General features: G+C 34.7%; 1 protein-coding gene across 3 annotated transcripts in view; it reads left to right on the plus strand.

The window, feature by feature from the left end:
- LOC125665243 (slit homolog 3 protein-like) overlaps positions 1-20,673 on the plus strand; it is a 52,596-nt gene extending 31,923 nt beyond the window's left edge. The window contains exons 8-13 of one of the 3 annotated variants that reach the window (XR_008799424.1): positions 6,443-6,514; positions 10,942-11,111; positions 16,878-16,919; positions 19,134-19,232; positions 19,570-20,089; positions 20,538-20,666. Coding sequence is in view for 1 of the 3 variants with exons in the window: in XM_056152166.1 (XP_056008141.1) it covers positions 6,443-6,514; positions 10,942-11,111; positions 16,878-16,919; positions 19,134-19,225 (376 nt within the window). In the remaining 2 variants the exon portion in view is untranslated. Of the gene's footprint in view, positions 1-6,442; positions 6,515-10,941; positions 11,112-16,877; positions 19,233-19,569 lie in introns of all 3 variants that reach the window. The other 2 variants (XR_008799425.1, XM_056152166.1) reach the window with 2 other exon arrangements.
- The last annotated feature ends 237 nt before the right edge of the window (positions 20,674-20,910 follow it).

Below are 20,910 nucleotides of genomic sequence, written 5' to 3' on the forward strand. Positions count from 1 at the left end.
GAGGTTTTTAAGTGAAAGATGTTTGATTTATGCGACATGTGAACTTCAGTGCAAAAGGAAAGTTAGGGGAGCAATTTCAGGCTTCAACAGAAAATATGTTTTTCAGGCTAGATTCAACTTCGTATGTGCAAAAATCGCTTCATCTTGCATATTCAATGCAAAAATTAGACATGTTGCAAGTTGCAATAAACTTGGTCTCAGCACTTTTCAAATTAAGAAATTAATATGCTTTGAAGTTATATTAACTTCAACTTGCAATGATATCTGGATATCGTGCCAATTCAACGATTTATGCATACACGATACGTTTTTATCTTGATATTTGATCACGTGATACAGAGTTGATGTAGAGACTGTCGGTCTGGTGAAAAATGTATAGGATGTCAATATACACTTAATGATATATACATATTGTTTTTGTATAAAAGGGTTGTTTTTACAGAATTGGTCACAAATTGATCTGTTTATTAATGCTTTTTTCCTGACATATTTCTATGGCCCTACTTAACACAACTGCGTCAATATAAAATAAAGTGTTTGGCAAACACGAACCTCTAGATACACCAGAGGTAGGATCTGGTACCTAGGGGAGTAATCATCCCTTGTCGACCGGTCACACCCGTCTTGAGCCCTATATCTTGATCAGCTAAATGGAGTTATCCGTAGTCAAAATCAGTGTGCCAAGAACGGCCTAACAATCGGCATGAAACACGTCAGACCGATATCATAACTCCTACAAGCAATACAAAATAGAGAGTTGGGCAAACACGGATCCCCCGTGAATGTACTAGTGGTGAGATCAGAGGCCTAGGAGGAGTAAGCATTTCCTGTGGACCGGTCACCCCCGCGGTAAGCCCTGTATCTTGATCAAGTAATTGGACTTAACCGTAGTCAAACTCAGTGTGCCAGGAACGGCCTAATAATCAGTGTGAAACAAGTCAAACAGGATCTGATCTAGTGATGATTTGTATTGACAAAGTAGAACGTTATAACGACTATAGAATTTGCGAAATGCTGACTTAAAAGGAAACGGTTAAAGCCCCTGCACCATCAACTTGTTTTGTCAGTAGCCTGATTCGATTTAAAAACTGGGAAGTTAACGATGGAGAAGCTGAAATCACCCCACTTGTCATAAAGTCCAGTTGTTAGTTAGCGAATGATATACACTTTCAATAAAATATCTTAGTATGGTGCAAAAATGGATGACTCTGTGGTGTCTTTTATTTCGAGCTCACAGGGATATATCGAATCGACATATGAATAAAAACTATTGTTGTCAAGAGATAATACGTCGTCGATATATGTAAATGTCAAAGTGTATTTTAAACAACAAAAGACAATCAAAGTATATCAACACACTTTTTTTTTTCAAAATGAACAAGATTATGTTGTTTCTTTTGTATAGCTTGTAAAAAAATTGCAAACCTTAAAAAAAATCAATAATAACGCTAATCTAATAAAACTTTGATTAAAAAACACCTTATTCTAAGGACTCCCTAAATTCGAATTCACTGCTAAAGTCGACATAAGAACACCCCAAAAATATAAATAGCATAAAGTAAGTATAAATACAGGAAACGCAACGTAGATTACCAGGTTATCATTTAGCACTTAGATACTAAATCTTATAGATGTTTAGATGAGTAATTGAAGATAAATTCGCTTATTGTCCTTAAAGCACTTTTAATAGCTCTAATGTAGTCATTTATTACCTAAATTCCTTATCCAACAAAATGACAAAATTTCAAACAATACAGAGTACGTTATAACCATCGAACATCAGACCTCTTTACTCTCTTACTTTAAACGCATACTTTGCCGTTGCTTTTCTTTTGTTTTACACTTGCAATTTTGGCAGGATTAATGGGTTCAGAGACTTTGTTATTTGCTTTAATTTATTTCGCACGTAGCTCACCAGGATTACCTCCAATGACCGCGCTCCTGGTAATGTTTCTGTTTTTCGTGCTAAAAAAGTAATGAAAGCTTCATCATCGTTTTCGTCAACATTAAGAAACAAACCTATAATTATCGCATCAAGCAGAAACATACTGACCCACATTAACTTCATAAAAGGTCTTCAGTCATTAAAATCATAGCAATGTTCTTCATGCGCAGGGCCCTCCGTGGTCGAGTAGTTAAAGCATCGCGCTTAATATCACACGGCCTCTCACCTCTGGTCGGCGAGGGTTCGAATCCTCCTCGCGGAGGTAAGTGAGAAAGTTTCCCAATTTACTTTCGGTATGTCGGTGGTCTCTTCCCATGTACAATGTACATAGGTTCTATTTTCCACCAATAAAAACTGGTTGCCACCAAATAACTGAAAAATTGTTGAGTGTTGCGGAAAACACCAATCAATCTTCATGTGAAATTCCCTTACCTGTTTTAGTGTCAACGGAATCAATTGTCGTCTTTTTTATTTTCTTTGAAGAAATACGCGTCTGTTGTATTGTGGTAATTGTATTTGTACAGTTGGAAAAGTAGGAAGAGGTTACCAACGTTGCTATTTTGCCTTTTTCTATCCCAATGTCACAATGTAATTGCTTCTTTAACAAAAATGGAAAAAGAAAATGATCAGTCATCCAAAACTTACTTTGTTAAACATCACTCTGATCCCTCGCATATGTACTTTGAAGTTGAAATAAAAACAATACGCTAGAGTTCCTCATTGACAATATCTTCGTGGTCTTTGGTGATCAGGTCTCCCAACAGTCTCTTTAAATTCCCATGAACACGAATTGCGCTCCTTTGTAAGCTGACCTGTTTCTATATTCATACCAAGCAGAATTTATTCAAAAACGTATACGCAACAAAAAAGCTCGTGTTGTGGCCTTCAATTCGACATTAGTTATATCGACGACGTTTTGTCTATTGACAATGATAGCTTTAATTCATATATCGATTCGATATATCCCTGCGAGCTCGAAAAAAAGACACCACCTAGTCGTCCACTTCTGCTTCTTACTTAGCTATTTTATTGAAAGTAGACATTAACCGCAAACTGACAACTTAACTGTATGACAAACGGGATGATTTCACCTTCTCCATCGTCAACTTCTCATATTAATATAGAAATATTCCATTATCACCTGCATATGGTGTATATATCTCTCAACTGATTCGATACGCAATAGCTTGTTCTGCGTATAGACAGTTTTTAAATCGAGGCAAGCTACTGACCAACAAGTTGATCGTACAGGGGTTTCAATAGTCTTGATTGAAGTCAGCATTTTGCAAATTATATGGTTGTTATAACGATCTAGTTCGCAAATACAACTTATCATTGGGTCAAATGATATCTGACATGTCTCATACCGATTGTTAGTCCGTTCTTTGCAGACTGATTTTAACTACGAATAACTCCGTTCATCATGATCAGGATATAGCCTCATGGTGGGTGTGACCGGTTGGCAGGGTATGCTTCCGCCTCCTCGTGACCTGATACCACCTCTGGAGTCTCCAGAGGTCCGTGTTTGCTCAACTATCTATTTTGGTTGATTATAGGAGTTATGAGATTGATCACTGTTCGTTAACTTCACCTTTTATTTGCATTGTTCCTATCACTGGGTAAATATTCAAGCTAATTCGTCTCGATTACTAGTATTTGTGCAATCTTCAGATTTTACAAACACATAATTGATACTTCTGTGATATCGATAATTTAACGCATCTTTGATGGTTATCGTCCCCTGTTCCATAATGTATGACAGGATGAACTGTTCTATAAAGCTCGACTTACATTGGCGACGATGTTCTTGCGATTAATTTGTCTGCTATTTTCTGCACGATTTATCACATCGTAAGAAGCTGGGACACTATTGTTTACATTTTAGTGTCATTTTACATGGTTTCTTGTAATGAGGTTTGGTAACATCTGTATGGTGGACGTATGGACATCTTTAGATTATCGAGTTCTTTTATAATACCACCTGCGCGATCTCCAGAAGTCGTTCGAGATCTGTGAAAAGTCTTTTGAATGTCCTACGACACTACACTATCTGTAAAATTAAATGTTTGCCCAAATGTCTTCAACTATAGAAGGTTTACTGTCCGATCAGAAACGTCCGTTCGTGAAATGATTGTGTGGAAGTCGCACAATACAATATACGACATGTACACGGAATGCTTGATTCTCGGTTGCAATCTCAGTCACTGTCCCCACACATAAAAGCTTAAAATTATCATCATTTTTAACAAGATAATTAGCGAAATACTGATTTTAAAATCAAGTTATTTCTTAGTGAGCTTCATCGGTATATACATTGGCCATGCTCCATTATCGAGTCAATTGGGAGACATCCATACCATACCCAGGTGATGATGTAATATTGTTACATAGCGTAGGAAAATGGCGATGGAGAACCTGAAATCAATCCATTTGCCAAAAAAATGTGTGTGTGTGTGTTTTTTTAGATATTATCGCATTTGTTCTGATGTGGAAGATTATGTGGTGTTCTTATTTCGAGTTGAATGGATACTTTCTAATCAACATATGAATGGAAATATCCATTGTCCAAAAAGTGGGTAAACCGTGTATGATTCGTGTTCGTGTTTAAAGTCATATTTCATGCAAATGCCAAAATATCGCTGATTGAATCAGTCTACACAGTAATATATGTCATCATTGTAGCATCATTGTAGCGTTGATAAATTAAAGTTCCTCATGAAATCTTTATTATTGAGAGACCTAAGGTACAATAACAACTTTACAGAATGGAAAAGATGATGTATTGGAGTTATGAGATTGATCACTGTTCGTTATCTTCACCTTGCATTGACATATTGATCCGTTTACCTGATCAAGATGCATATTGGTATATATATATATATATATATATATATATATATATATATATATATATATATAAATGTGCCTTGTTCCAAAACTTGTCCGTAAAACATTTGTGGAACAAGTTTTGGAACAAAGCGCAGTTATACATATAACGATATGTAACACATATTCACACGCGTATACATATTTCAAATCTCGAAAGGTGACAAATTCACTTTGACATGTAATATTTAGAGTATATTATCTAAGGGAGCATATGCTCGTTGTCGTTTCCATCCGTCCGTCTATCCAGCCGAGCACATTTCCTTAACCTTGCATCAAAATTTGATGATAATTGATCACAAATAATTTTAGGGACAGGGATTACAAACCAAATCGATCATACACAGAAGATGCGTTTGTTTATCGAATCAGTTGGGCGACGTAGATATCATAACCAGGTGATAGTGGAATGTTTCTACATGCATAAAGGAAGTTGATGGTAGCGGACCTTAATTTTTCCTAGCTGTTACAAACCTTATGTGCTCGTTTACCATTAACGTTCCAAATCAATGAAAATTATTCAAATAGAAAACATGAATATCATTTTATTTATCATTATCAAAATTTATAACGCGCACACTTTTTCAAAAGTTTAAAACATTAAAATTGACTAATTATCAACATAACAGTGTCCATGAAGTAATGATAAGTTAGTTGAAAGCAATGACATGAGTTGGCGCTTGAAAATATTATAATCGCTGATTGTTCTAATGTTTGTTGGAAGTTCATTCCACAAGGTAGGTTCTATATGGCAAATGACCTTGAAGCAAATCTGTTTGTGTTTGGCGGCAGGGACATTTCGTGTTTTAACAGCATTGCTTAGGGAGCGAATGTTGTATGGTGATCTTCGAATGCTCAGAATTTCTCTTAAATATGATGGGCTTTCGTTATCACTGGGACATTTAAAAACAACACATGCAACTTTAAACTTGATCAGAAAATGAACAGGTAACCAATGTAAATGATTTAAAGCCTCTGTAGAACTCTCAGCAGACTTCCACTTTAGCACAAGTTTTGTCGCACGATTTTGTAATAACCGCATCCATTTGATTGTACGTTTAGGCAATCCGTGTAGTACACTGTTGGCATAACCCTAATGGTTAGTAACTAATTAACGATTGTATTAACTGTTTACACAAGTCATCAGTAAGATATTGACGAATGTGTTTAATGTAATGCAAATTCAGGGAAATTATTTTACATCTTTCACTTACACATTTCTCAAAGGTTAAATGTTTATCTAAAACACATCATAGATCCTTGATGCACGAAGACACTGATAACATTTTTTGACTTTCAAATAAAACAAACTCTGTTTTACTTGGGTTTAATTTAAGTCTGTTCAAAAATACTGATAAAGGGCAATATGATGTTTTTATTTCGAGTTGACCGGGTAATTTCTGATCAATACGTTTAATGGGAATTGTTATTAGAAAATGGACAAACCGTTCGTGATTGATTCAAATTAGTTGTTTAAAGCCACATTTAGTGCAATGACAATGCTGTCATGTCTCAAAGCAGTTTATAAAATTGAATTAGTTTAGAAAATTATATATTTCATCATTGGAGCGTTGATCAATTAAGGTTAATCAGAAAAGCTTTTTGATTCAGAGACTTGGGAAGAAATAAAATATCAACGTTATCAAATGGAATATTTGATGAATTGACGAAGCTAAAGACACTGTAAGTATATATATATATGTTTATAACAATTATTTGTATACAGAGGTGAAGATGATGAACAGTGATGAATCATAAAGCTCTTATAAGTAATAAAAAATGAAGAGTTTGACAAACATGGACCCTTGGATAAAACCAGACATGGGAACAGGTGTTTAAGAAGAGTAAACATTCCCTATCGACCGACTAAGCATCCCCTGTCGACCGGTCACATCTACCACTAGATCTATTAACGGAGTGATCCGTAGTCATCAGTGTGTAAAGAATGGCCTAACAATTAGTATGAAACACATTATACATTATTTGACTCAACAACAGATTGTATTGGTAAATTAGATCGCTATAACGAGCATAGACTTTGAGAAATGCCTATTTTAAACGAAACAATTGAAACCCCTGTAACATCAACTTTTTATCAGTACCTTGCCTTGATTTAAAAATTGATCATACGCAGAGCTAGCTCTTGTGCATCGACTCAGTTCAGAACATAAATAATAAATAAAGGTGATGATTGAATATTGCTAAATATACATAAGTCAAGGTATACGATGGAGAAGCTGGGGTCATCACATTTGTCATCAGGTTGAATGCTTATTTTCCTTTTAAAATTTATGTTCAATAAAATTATTAAGTACAAAGCAGAAGTAGAATTATATATGGTGTCTTTTATTTCGACTTCACTGGAATACATTGTATCGATATATGAATGAAAATAATTATTGTCAATAAAAAAAGTCATCGATATATCTAAATGTCGATTGCAAGGTCAGTAAATATGTTATTTGTCATGTACAATCCTTTGAATAAATTCTGCCTAATCAGAATATAAAAACAGGCCAGCTCAAAGGAGCACAAGTCGTGCCATTTGAATTCTAACAGACTCTTGGAAGACCTGATCACCAACGACTACGGAGATAGATTGTCAATGGAAAAAATCCAGCATCGTTTCATAATCAACTTCAAAGTACGTGTTTGCAGTGGCATACTGGTGTTGAACAAAGTAATTTTTTTGATTTACTGATCAATATAGATTAATATTTCTTTTTTTTCATACGCAAAATGTACCAATAGAAAAACAATATCGATGTTTTACATCACACAAGGATGCTCTGGTGTGTCCAGGGGTCCATGTTTACCCAGCTATCTCTTTTGTATAGCTTATACGAGTTATGAGATTGATCACTGTTCGTTATCTTCACCTCTCTGTGAATGACATAAAATAGATATCAGATTCCCATACACTAATCAATTGCACCTTGATATACAATCATTATTAATCTCATGAATCTGTTTAGTGTAACCATTCTCATATACATCAATTATGCTATATTTGACATCTCGATAATTAATGGTGTTGTGATACCTTAGTTTCGATTAATCAGCGAAGAAACCGAACGATGATCAACAAGTGGTCAATTTCATAAATCAGGAAAGTTGAATAGAAAAACGATCTTACGGATCTCGACAAAAGGTGAAGATAACGAACAGTGATCAATCTCATAATTCCTATCAGGAATACAAAATAGACAGTTGGGCAAACAGAAATCCCTTGATATATCTGAGGTGTAGTTAAGTGACTAGGAGGAGTAACCATCCCATGTTGCCCAGTTGAAAATAAACATCTACATATATGTTGTAACAGAATAAAGTGCTAAACACCTTGTCTTAGTCATCTTAGGGTTTCGAAATGCGGAAATATAGGATGCATCTTCGCCAAACACGCAGTTAGGAAAGACTGATGCGTTGTCTGATTTGAATACTATACATCGTCGGCTTCGGGTGTTCTTTTCAGTACTGATAAATGTGAATGATAAACTATTACAAACAACTTACGAAAGCACCGCTTGTTCATCAAGTAGAGGCTGGAGACGTGCAGTATGTCAAAAATGACAACTTCTGAAAATAGTTAATAGGCCATCTATCCAACTGTAGAAGATGCATTGATGAAAATGCTATCAAAATAGTATGATGTTAGGTACATCCTTTCATTGATATTTTGAGATAAGTATCAGTATATACGTCGGTTGTTCCTTTTTAACATTGGACCACATTTTAAAGCAACTTTGCATACAATATATTCCAAACTGTACATCTTTTTTCATTTACAATTGTTTTTATTATTATGATTTCAACTTTTCCATCCTCAACTTTTCATATTTAGGTAGAAATATTCCAGTATTACCTGCATGAAAGGTGAACATATGAAGTTTACATCTCCACTGATTCGATATGAAAGAGCTTTTTCTACGTATGGTCAGTCTTTAAATCGAAGCAGGCTACCAGCAAACAAGTTAATGGTGCAGGGGTTCCAACAGTATCGTTTAAAATCAGCATTTTGCAAATTCTATGGTTGTTATAACGATCTAGTTTGCCAGTGCAATTTACCATTGGGTCAAATGCTGTCAACCTGTTCCATGCCGATTGTTAGGTCGTTCTTGGCACACTGATTTTGACTACGGATACCTCCGTTTACTTGATCAAGATATATGGCTCTAGATGACCTGTCGAGAGAGGATGCCTACCTCTCTTAGGTACCCGATCCTACATATGGTATATCACAGAGTGCGTGTTTGCCCAAAGTCGTGCTTTGTATTATTTATAGGAGTTATGAGATTGATCACTGTTCGTTATCTTCGCCTTTAATTGTTTGAGATGTTGTTTGTTTTTTTTGAGGAAGTGTACAATTACAATCCAAATACATCAGAAGCAAAAAATGCGGTAGTGAAATGAATCATTTGGAAGACACAGGTACGATAACTAGGTGATAATGGAATATCGCTACGTAGGTACAGGAACTGATGTTGGTGAACCCGAAATTATCCCATTTGCCATCAAGTGTATGCGTTCAATTACCATCAATGTCTTTGTTCTGTGAAGAAAAATATCTAAATATAAAACAACATCTCTGTGCTGTTCTATTTTGTTCACTGGGTTATCTCTATTCAATATATGTATGGAAATTATATTTGTTAGAAAATAAATAAATGGTAGGCGATGGATCTAAGTCCCATGTTTAAAGCCATACGGATGAGGTCGTGTATTAAATCAGTTTACATAATAATATATATCATCATTATAGTGTTGGTTAATTAAACTTAGTACATAGAAAATTAAAGAATAAATCCTTGATGCACTGACGAATCTAGGGATATTGTAATGATATCTATATAGATAGCAATTGTTTGTAGGAAAAGTGAAGATTGTCAATGCGAGGAATTGTGCGAAAAGTGTATTAATTTGAAAATGGTCTTGATTTTTGTTACTTTATCCTATGAAAGGTGAAGGTAACGAAGAGTCCTCTATCTCATACTGAATGATGCAAACTTATTTCAGATGTTCATACAATTTAATTCGTCTGAAGAAATGATTATATCTGATATCTCATAAAATTGATGATATCATGGCATCTTTAAAAAAATTTTGATTTAAAGTTCACCTTCCTCCAAATTGTAATTAAAATGGTATTGATTTAAAACTAATACCATACCAATTTTTTATGCACCAGATGCGCATTTCGACAAATAATGTCTCTTCAGTTATGCTCAACCGAAATGTTTGAAATCCGAAATAAGAATGAAGTTTTAGAGCTATTATAGAGAAAAACAGTGTGCCAAAAAAGTGGAGTCAAATCTGGAGATTCTCCTTGCTAAAATAAGGAGAAAGAAATATGACCTGCAGATGTACTCTGACATCATACTCACTACAACATACTGAACTTCTATGATGTTGAAAATTTTGATTATGTTGTTAGTAAAAAATAACGAAATATTACGGTTTAACAACATTTGATAGATGACTCAGTAAAGTGCATTTTCGGAGATTAGAGCATTGCACTCAAAATTATACGGCCTCTCACCTCTGTCAGCCCGGCTTCGAATCCCCCTCGCGCTGGTAAGTGATACATTTTTCCAGTTTACTTTCGGAAAGTCTGTGAACTCTTCCCAAGTAAGTTGTATGTGGGTTCTCTTTTCAACTAATAAGAGCTGGGCGCCACCATATAACTGAAACATTGTTGAATGTGGCGGAAAACATCAATCAATAAATCCGATAATTCACAATGAATGAAAAAGTGAACATAACGAAGAGTGATCAATCTCAAAGTTCCAATAATGAATACAAAATAAAAGAAAGTAAACACGAACCCCTGAATATGTGAATGTAGCTTTACTTCACCATTGTGTTATAGCGTACTCACACACATATATTGGATCCCGAAATTGTATAATATATAGTATATAAACTTTCAAACGATAGTGGAATAACTCACTCAATGAAAGGACACATCGCATGTGATGGTACAACAATAGTAATTTCACCGATGCATCTCCCCCAGCAAAAGCACCAAGATATCGCAGTATTTCAATTTTATATCATTTAATTATGCTACAACTTTGTCTTTTCTATCAATACATTATTTTTGTCTTTTTCAGTGGATTATATGAAAACCCTCTGCGTTGCAAATGTCCATTAGTCGACATTATCCGCACTGCGAAAACAAGACGATTGCAGTTGATTGATAACCCTTCCTGTAAAAATCCTGTGACTCTAAGAAAAACATTCCTAAAGGACCTGAAACTTCGAGACGTAGTTTGTGATTCAGGTATACCATCTACCCTTGGGGATACAGACACCGATCTGGTCTCCACAGCATGTATGTTCCCGATATATTTCATCTATGTACATGCAATTGTCTGAATACATGTAATCCTTGAATTGATATATATTGTATTATAAGTCATATATACGGGAGTCTAATACAACTATATGCGTTATAGAGACCATGAGGAACTCAATATAGATCCTGAATCACATCTCAAGTAGTTATTCACAATGCTAGGTGCATCCAACGTGTATTGCAGGATATGTCAACACTTGACCTCCTAAAATGATTTATACCTCAGTATGAAAGTCCTGTGCAACGCGTAATCTGATTGGTTTAGGCAGTCACGTGCCTCCCAAACATCATATACTCCCCATCATATTTTACCTCTTCGGCAGCCTCGTGTATTTTCCATAAATTTTACGTCAAGGTAGACATAGGCTATTGTGATGTCACAATAAGGCCGAGTCGTTGTATTTACATAGTTCATAAGGTACATAATATGCCAGTCTCTGTTACACAGTTAAGTCGTCTGATTTTCGCTGATACAAAAACAAACAAGTACATCAGCATTCAACGATAATGGAAATACAAAAACTGGTTTTCATATCACCATAGTTCGTTGTTTGTTCCTTCTAATACGTTGACGGTGCGGTGTTACCGTTAGGGCAATCTGATCTACATACAATGTATAGATGAGCGGGCTCCAATTTCAAATGTATTTTGTAGTCTTGTTTTGTTTCGGTATAATAAACAATTTATTGCGTGAATGTTCGGGAGATGTGAAGATTTATTCACCCAAGAAAAAAGGATTGAAAAAATCGTTATATCTCCCTCGCTGTCATGCAATAAATGTATAATGTTGATGGATTTTATTACGTTTTTCCACTGTTAGAAACGTACTCCTGGGGGAGGGTGTGTGTGTGCGGTATATGTGGTTGCACCTATATCAAAAGTATTATTAAAACTTTTAAAGTGATGGGTATTTGTTAGAGTAATGAAACAAATCTATATTTTAAAAAAGTATATACTTTACAAAAAATAATATCACAGATACTTAATATTTACAAATTCTAGGTTCGGCGATCGGTCGCGGTAGCTCAGTGGTAGAGAATTCGCTTCATACGATGGGCGTCTTGATGTTGAGGCCCACTCGATCGTGTCATGTCCACGTCAAAACTAATCCGTAAACATAGGTAGTGATTGTACGTCAACCACAGCTGGTAACGTCTCAATATGAGTGATAAATTATCGACGAGACATAAAACAAGCAAGAACCAACAAACCGAGTTCAACAGTGTCCCCATCAGTTTTTCGTAATCAGTGCACACTACATTTGTACTGAATATAAAACCACCGACATATCATTTGCTTGATGATATTGCAGAAATGATAAGCATCGGTACAAATGTAGACGAGTGTCAAATACATAGGATGTTAAAGCACTACTGATGTCTTTCCATGGGATTTTTATGACCCACAAACATTCAAACCAGTATTAAAAAGTCAATAGTCAATAGGTCAGAATATAACAGAAAAAAATATTCTACTATGATATATTGGTCTTATCAAATGCAGCTGATAGACACAAACGAAGTATGTCTCAATCTGTAAAATGGAATGACAACGTGTTTACAGTTCAACTTTACTGTCGAAAATGAATCGTAGTACATTATGAAAATTTCAATAAACAAAATAAATACAATTTCGTACATCTGCTGTACGTTGCAGAAGTCCAAGGTAAACAGTTATCCACAGTCCATACGTTTTATCAACGAACATGACAATGTTGTTCGCAGTTCTTCTATATCTCTATTTAAGGAAGTTAACTCCTGAGCTTTTGAGCACAACTGTGCAGGATGCTACAACTAAGAATTCAGTGGTTCAAAACTGATCCCATTCGTGCAAACATATTACACATCTAATGCTGAACCCTATCCAGTTGATTTTTTTGTGTCAATTCAACTTTGGAAAGGGTTTGGCAGGGACTATTCTGTGGCGGAAGGATTCATTAAATAGATCAAAAAGTGTTAAGTGATATCACAGTTTCTGTTTCATCCAATGTATCGTCTATTTGTGTACTCCTATATACTTGTATCTAATTTGGAACTAGTTCAAATCTTGTAATTTATTAACTTGGTTGACATATTAATAAATGTACTCGAAATTTTATTAACAAATGTAGTATTTTCGCCAATAATTGACCTCCACCCCACCCCCACTTTTTTAAGTTCCATTTTAAATTGTAAGATCATACCTTGAAAATTATGTAAAATTCTAGAAATTGATATTACTACTAGTATGTCCTTTTAAACTCTCAGTTTTGATATAATAGAGTTTTTCGTATCTCAAGTGCAGAAAGGTCATTATTCATTTCCATTACTAGTATTATCTTTTTTCTGGAGTGTTAGAAGACGTGATTATGTATCTATTTTGTGTAATGATTGATTTGTGTCGCTTATGTTGTTTTGACACCGACAGGCAATCAAGTTTAATTGAATAAATTTTAAGTGCAAAAAGGTCATGTTTGGAACACTGTAGCTCAATAACAAGCGTTGCATCCCAAGTTTTTTCTTATTAATTTGCTAATTCTCCTTCAATGTAGAAATCAGCAATACCCTTTAAAAAAAAATAGCGTTATTCCAATAATCTCGGGTGCGAACCTCTTTTTTTCTAAGTATTTCATGATATCAGACTATCCCGATAAAGGACTTTTTACAAGCTTGCTACATACTGTGATATGTGTGCTGCGAATGTCTGCGTCTATGTGCAAACCTGTAAAAAAAATAATTATCGACATTTTCAGCTAAAATGCTTTTTTTCCTCTAATATATTACTCCGTTTCGATATTTTTATTCTTTTTTTATCAGGATATATGACATTGTACTTCAACATGTCATGTGTTTCCCGTACACAATACGTTACTGTTGGAGATTTGCCCTGCTTGACTCCAAATAAAAAAAAAACTATAGTACGAGTATGACAAAAGATCGAGGGGAAATGGCGAAATTTCTCCTATTGTTTTTGCAGCTTTGTCTAATCAACATGTCATTAGAACTTTAATTTAGGAAATGTATCAGTTGACCATACATACTTGTTATTGATATCGTCATATCGCTATTAGTTTACTAATGCCTCCAAAAACCACAAACATTTATATCGAACATTGCGCTTCATGTATAAAGTACAAAGTAAAGTATTTATTTCTTATTCGAGCAATATTTATATTACAAATCGCATTTTCCTTTATGAACCAACCAATTTCAGCGCACGACACAATCCGTTCATATTGAATATGAACGGATTCTGAACTAGTTTAAAGCATGCAACTGAGAGAGCGTAATGGTTGGATAAAATACAACACGTGTTATAAAGATCTCGCAAGTCACAGCTCGGATTAAGATTGTAAACTTACGTGGATTATCATCCCAATCTTCTGGTCTCTTACCTCCAAAGTACAGTGCACCGTGCAATATTGATAAAAGGCAGGGTGAGGCAAAGTGTGACGTCATGTCTATGTTGACGTATATCAGTATTTTTAACTGATGTTATTGCTGAAAAGAGTGATATTAGAATATATTAGATATATAGAAACTGCGAGAATACATGTAATAAAAGCATTTAAGGTGGGTCCTTAGTCCTGGATTTTTGGGGTTTAGGTAGCATTTTTTTTTTTGGAATGAATGAATTAACATTCAGAGTAATGAAAAAATGCAAATTATTTAAGGATTTCCATATTAATTTTCATTACAGACACTACTGAAGTCATGTACCCCTATGTAGATTTTTATGAAATTCATTGGAAACAGTTATTTGTCGTTATTTTAAAATGTAAACAACAAGAAAATTATTTAATTGCATTTATTTATCAAAAAACATTTCAATAACTAAAACACATGTCATTTTCAATATGTTCATCAAGTTTTAGAATAATAAATGCAGAATTATTGAATTAGCGTTGTTCTCCAAAATGTTAAAAAACGAATAAATGTGGACACAGTTTCCTTATACCATGGTTTAAATATCATTTTTTCTGTTTATATTAGTAGGTGTACATCTATTATACTTATTTATCGAAACAAAAATTCATACCTTTCCTTAATAATTTCGAATGTATAGCTTCTAGAGTATGTATACCCCCATAAAAAACCGACTTCTGGCACCATACAGATGAGCTATTTAAAATCACTAATGGATTAAAATTTTATGTAATTTCACAAAGACACAGATAATGATTCCTTATCACCTTGGTAAAATGTTTGTGAAAAATAAAGGAAATATATCGCATAACGGGCTTGATAAATAATTTATTGAAAACGGAGCTATTGTCCTTGGATTCAATATTTTGAAACATATCATTGACTATTCAAATATAACTAAGACTTTTGAAATGTTTTATGGCTGACATTTTTTTTAAAAATAACTATTGAAAAACACTCCAACAAAATTTATGTTCAAGTCATTAAATCATTGACTTTGCAAAATCTTATGACGTCACAGGAGTGTGGAACTACGTTAATAAACATCCAAAATCAAATTACACAAGAATGGTGTATGATACTCGGATATACATCCTTTTAAGCGACAGACCAAAGAAGTTTCTCTCTATATGAGTGCAAACCATATAGTGCTTTGCGAAAATATATCCCGACACATGGTTTCGGCTCCTTTATGCGAATATTTGTTATGCTTGAAGCACTTTGTGTCGTTGCAATGGCCAACGACAAAAATAATTAAATTCTCAAATTTTCAGGATGACATGTCTCTTCCTCACGGCAAACAAATAGGTTTACATCAGATAGCTAAAACTGTCTACTAAAACACTAACACTAAATTACACTAGAAATTCAAACGTATTCACTCTACAAAATACGTTTTTATTGGATTTGGCTTACGAATGGATGTTTTATAGGGAGCGAATTAGGGCACGTCCTACTCGTCCAATGCACTAATTCACAAGGTGAAGATAACGAACAGTGATCAATCTCATAACTCCTATAAGCAATACAAAATCGATAGTTGGGCAAACACGGGCCCCTGGACACACCAGAGGTGGGATCATGTGCCTTGGAGGAATAAGCATCCCCTGTTGACCGGTCACACCTGCCGTGAACCCTATATCCTGATCAGGTAAATGGAGTTATCCGCAGTCAACATCAGTGTGCCAAGAACGGCTTAACAATCGATATGAAACACGTCAGACAGCATTTGACCCAATGCTAGGTTGTATTGACGAACTAGATCGTTATAACGACCATAGAAATTGCGGAATGCTGACTTCAATCGAGACTGTTGAAACCCCTGTATCATCAACTTGTTTGTCAGTAGCTCACCTCGATTTGAAAACTGACTATACACAGAACAAGCTCTTGCATATCGAATCAGTTGAGGTATATAAACATCATATGCAGGTGATAATGGAATATTGCTACATAAATGTGGGAAGTTGACGACGGAGAAGCTGAAATCATCCCGTTTGTCATACAGTTGAGTTGTCAGTTTGCCGTTAATGTCTACTTTCAATAAAATATCTAAGTATGAAGCAGAAGTGGACGACTCTGTGGTGTCCTTTATTTCGAGCTCACGGGGATATATCAAATTGACATATGAATGAAAGCTATTATTGTTAATATACAAAACGTCACTGTACAATAGTGCTATAACTGCAACGTTTATTTCCATGTCATGGGAAAACAAAATGAATATACACCCAACAGTATATGTACATGTATATACCAAAAATTAATGGGAGTTGTACCATTTCAGATTCCATCACTGGTACTACTGGCGTCGAAACAACAGTTCCCGGTACGTATTTTACATCTATTTAATCCAAGGTAGTGTATTTGATTTATGGTGGGAGCATTCCATTTAGGACAGTTAGGTTTTGTTCTAACTGTTCCTTCATCAACATTCCTATGTTAAAAGAGAAAATCACAGGTCTCTCAAATTAAACACCTCAAGAATTAACGCCCCATACTATATAGACGTTGGCATGATACAGAAAGCAATGTTGTGACCTTGATCGCCATTCCTGCGACAAACGTTGATGCACTTCCCAAACAACTGGTGAAGAATCACTATGAGTTATAATTATAAAACTATCAACAGGGGATGCTTACTCCTCCTATGTACCTGAAGCCACCTCTAGTGTGTTTAGGAGTCCGTGTTTGCCCTATTCTTAATTTTACATTCTTTATTTGATTTTTGTAGATTAGTCATTGTTTGTTATCTTCAATTTTCATGAAATACAAGCGAATCAAGTCAACAGCTGATCTACAAGGGTTACTAAAAAAAAACACTTGTTTCTCCCTATCACTCTGCGTTGTTGGTTATCAAATACTGAGTGTTAAACTCCCGAAAGTCTCTCTTACTCTGAAATAAATGCTAGAAATGGTTTCGTCCTTCTCCCCTAGGAAATATATATCCACCTTCGTTTATAAATTGCATTATCTACTTAGATTTCATCCCAGCCTCCACTGATGCAGATACTGTCTTAACTGCAATAACCGGATTCGGCAAGCATTCAACATGATAAAAAAAAAATTGAACATTGTATAAAACACTGATTTATCAAGTAGTAATTTACAGTATACGTCAAAGACACTTGATGCATAAATTCATCAGCAAGGAATGACATAATATCTGTAGCCGCTAACATCATTGAAAACATCGATTTCAAATCGCTTTAAAGCATGAAGAATCCACCAGGTAAACTCCGTTTGTAGAGATTGGATTATTTTCTTTTATCTAACCTGCCCTTGACATCGGATGTAAGTTTGTTATATTATGTAGTATTTACAAATACATATATTATGAAATGCCCTACAAATGCATATACATATATATACTCTTACATATACATTTCTAATGTTAACAATTGCCCAAAATACGCCGCGAGAAGGATATAATTTAATGCGATTTCGAATTTGACTTTTGGACATTACAGACATCTAAAATATGTCTACATAATCAGATTTGTCTTGTTTGATGCTTCGCTAATTAAGGTGTTATCAGTAGAACGTGAAAACAGTCATATCATTCTCATACAGCTGACAATGCGAGTCAACTGAATATTTATGTGATCATGATAAAGTGTAAAGTTGTGATTTTGACTTGGGGTCAACTTGCACAACAATTTACTATTAGTTATAGTTTCAAAGGTAGCATATCCTCATGTGATAAGGAAAAATGATAATACCTTTATATATTTCAAATAAATTTCCGTAACGTAACATATATTGCAAAACAGTAAAACACTATTTTTCATTCATGTATTGAAATACATCAAACGAACACACTGTATACAATGAAAAGTGATGAATTAAAAAAGCTCACAAATCAATACAACCACGGAGGATTCATCGATGCACTGCTACCTAGAGATCGTGAGAAACGTGTATCCCTGTCCTTATCCCTGGTGGGCATTTATATCCATATATTCAACTCTGGTGTGTATTTATATTCCATTTGTCAATCCTGGTGAGTACAACTATTTCTTTCTCTATAGAATAAGCTACTATAGAACTAAACGTCCATAAACTACACCACTATGTACAAGTTACACGTTTACCTTTTGCTTGGTATCTACAAGATTTAATTTTACTCGGTATGTGTATGCCATACATTTACTTTGTATAGATCTACATGGTTTATGTTTACTTGGTAAGTATAGGGTATAAGTGTTCTTGGTATGTATACGTCATGTGTTTACACCGTATACACAAGTTACACGTTATCGTTTTTCTTGGTATCTACAATGTTTAATTTTACTCGGTATGTATATACATGTATCATACATTTACTGTGTATCTACATGGTATGTGTTTACTTGGTAAGTACAAGGTATAAGTGTTCTTGGTATGTATAAGTTGGGGGGATGAGGGATGGAATAAAGAATTGCATTGCTTGCATGTTTATTGTACTTATTGCAATGACGGCACTAATCACATACATGGGATATCGTAAGTTTTCAATATTTATTTTATTATTTATTTCTATTATCGTATTTGAACATTTCAGGAGATCAGAAAAGGAGATATGTAAACAACTGTTGGTTCAACAATGGCGCGATCTGCTGTGATCTTTTGTTTTTGGAGCGGGTCAGATACTGACGGACAGGTTAGTGTTGCCGGTTTTTCATACCGTTTGTGGTCAAAATATAAGACTCACAGCAGGTGTCCTCTTACGCACCTGATCCTACTTCTGATCTTTCCAGTGGTCCGTGTTTGTCTTATTCTCAATTGTATATTCATCAGGGAAGTCAATCAATTCAACAATAATACAACTGTGAAAGTAAATGCATAAGCTAGCTTTGGCCATCTGTATTGTGTCCAGATTCCACTGTACTAAAGCATAATACTAATTCATGCCTTTAAGTTCATGGTGACTTGATATAACGAAAAAGGTACAACTATTTTAGTTTGAAATCCACATGTGGTGTCATATTATTTTACAGATTTTCAGACAACTACATAGTCCCTTGGGGATCCGGGTTAGAATATGTCCTCAGTACCCCCTTGCTTGTCGTAAGAGACGACTAAATCTGGCGGTTCTTCGGATGAGACCGTAAAAATCGAGGTCCCGTGTCACAGCAGCTGTAGCACGATAAAGATCCCTCCCTGCTCAATGGTCATAAGCGCCGAGGATAGGCATAAATTTTGCAGCCCTTCACCGGCAGTGGGGACGTCTCCATATGAGTGAAATATTCTGGAGAGGGACGTTAAACAATATTCAACCAATCATATAATTTTTCTGTTGAATTCAATTTTGTCATTTTCTGTAGATACAAATTTCTCACAATGCCTCTTTGTCACTATGGAGCTTTTACATTTTACCGAAATATCGTTGAAATTTTTATTTCAGATTAAAATTCAGACACACAGATGGGTTTTGAACATTACATTCTTCATAGAAATCAAGCCGCTGGCGTTGATGACATTTGTTGAAAAAAATAAACAGATGTTCTATATGCAAAAGTATACCATGTGATTACTTATATGATATTAGGATGTATATTTATAATGCATAAAAAAATCTCTATCCTCTTTAAGACGCTTAAATCTAAGTGGGTCAATATCCTCGTACCTCTCAAATCCTGAAAAGCAATGCACCCTTCCAGGCCTCGGTCCCATTACTGTTATGGAATGGATTGGTACTTGGGCATTACCCTATACGTAATATCACCGTCGTATCTTTTCTGTTAAAATACATTCCACATTTCAGAATTTAAGAAAGTGCCTTGTTAAAAAGTTTCAATTTTTATTTAAAACAAGAATATGTAATAAAGTTCAAAAATAATAAATAGTATATCATTAACATTTTTTAATAATATACCACCCTGTTTATAGTTCTAACATATCAGACTACTGGCAAAATCAATTGGTGTGTTGTCAGACATAATCCTATACTGATTTACTTTTTTAGCGTAACCTGTTTGCAACATATGGAACCACTTCCTCTGACAGTCAAATTCTGCTGGTTACACCGTTCCCGGGAATATTTCAAGAACGATATGTTGAGAAGTGTTTACAAATGATGAATACTGGATAGTACGAGGTAAAATAAGCACCAATTTAAAAAAGGAAATGGATGTCCTAAGATTTTATAGGCAACAGGCGGAGAACTGAGGATTTGAATTTCAGATTATCTTACAATATGTTGGAGTCAAAAGAAAATATTCATTTCTTATGTCACCATTACACTTCGTCACTGAATTTCTAATTATGAATGACTTGTTTAAAATTTTCTAGCGTAAATCTTGACGATATGAAAAGAATACACCTACAAGGCTTGTGAC

Source organism: Ostrea edulis, chromosome 10 (assembly GCF_947568905.1).
Source record: "Ostrea edulis chromosome 10, xbOstEdul1.1, whole genome shotgun sequence".
Lineage (NCBI taxonomy): Eukaryota > Metazoa > Mollusca > Bivalvia > Ostreida > Ostreidae > Ostrea > Ostrea edulis.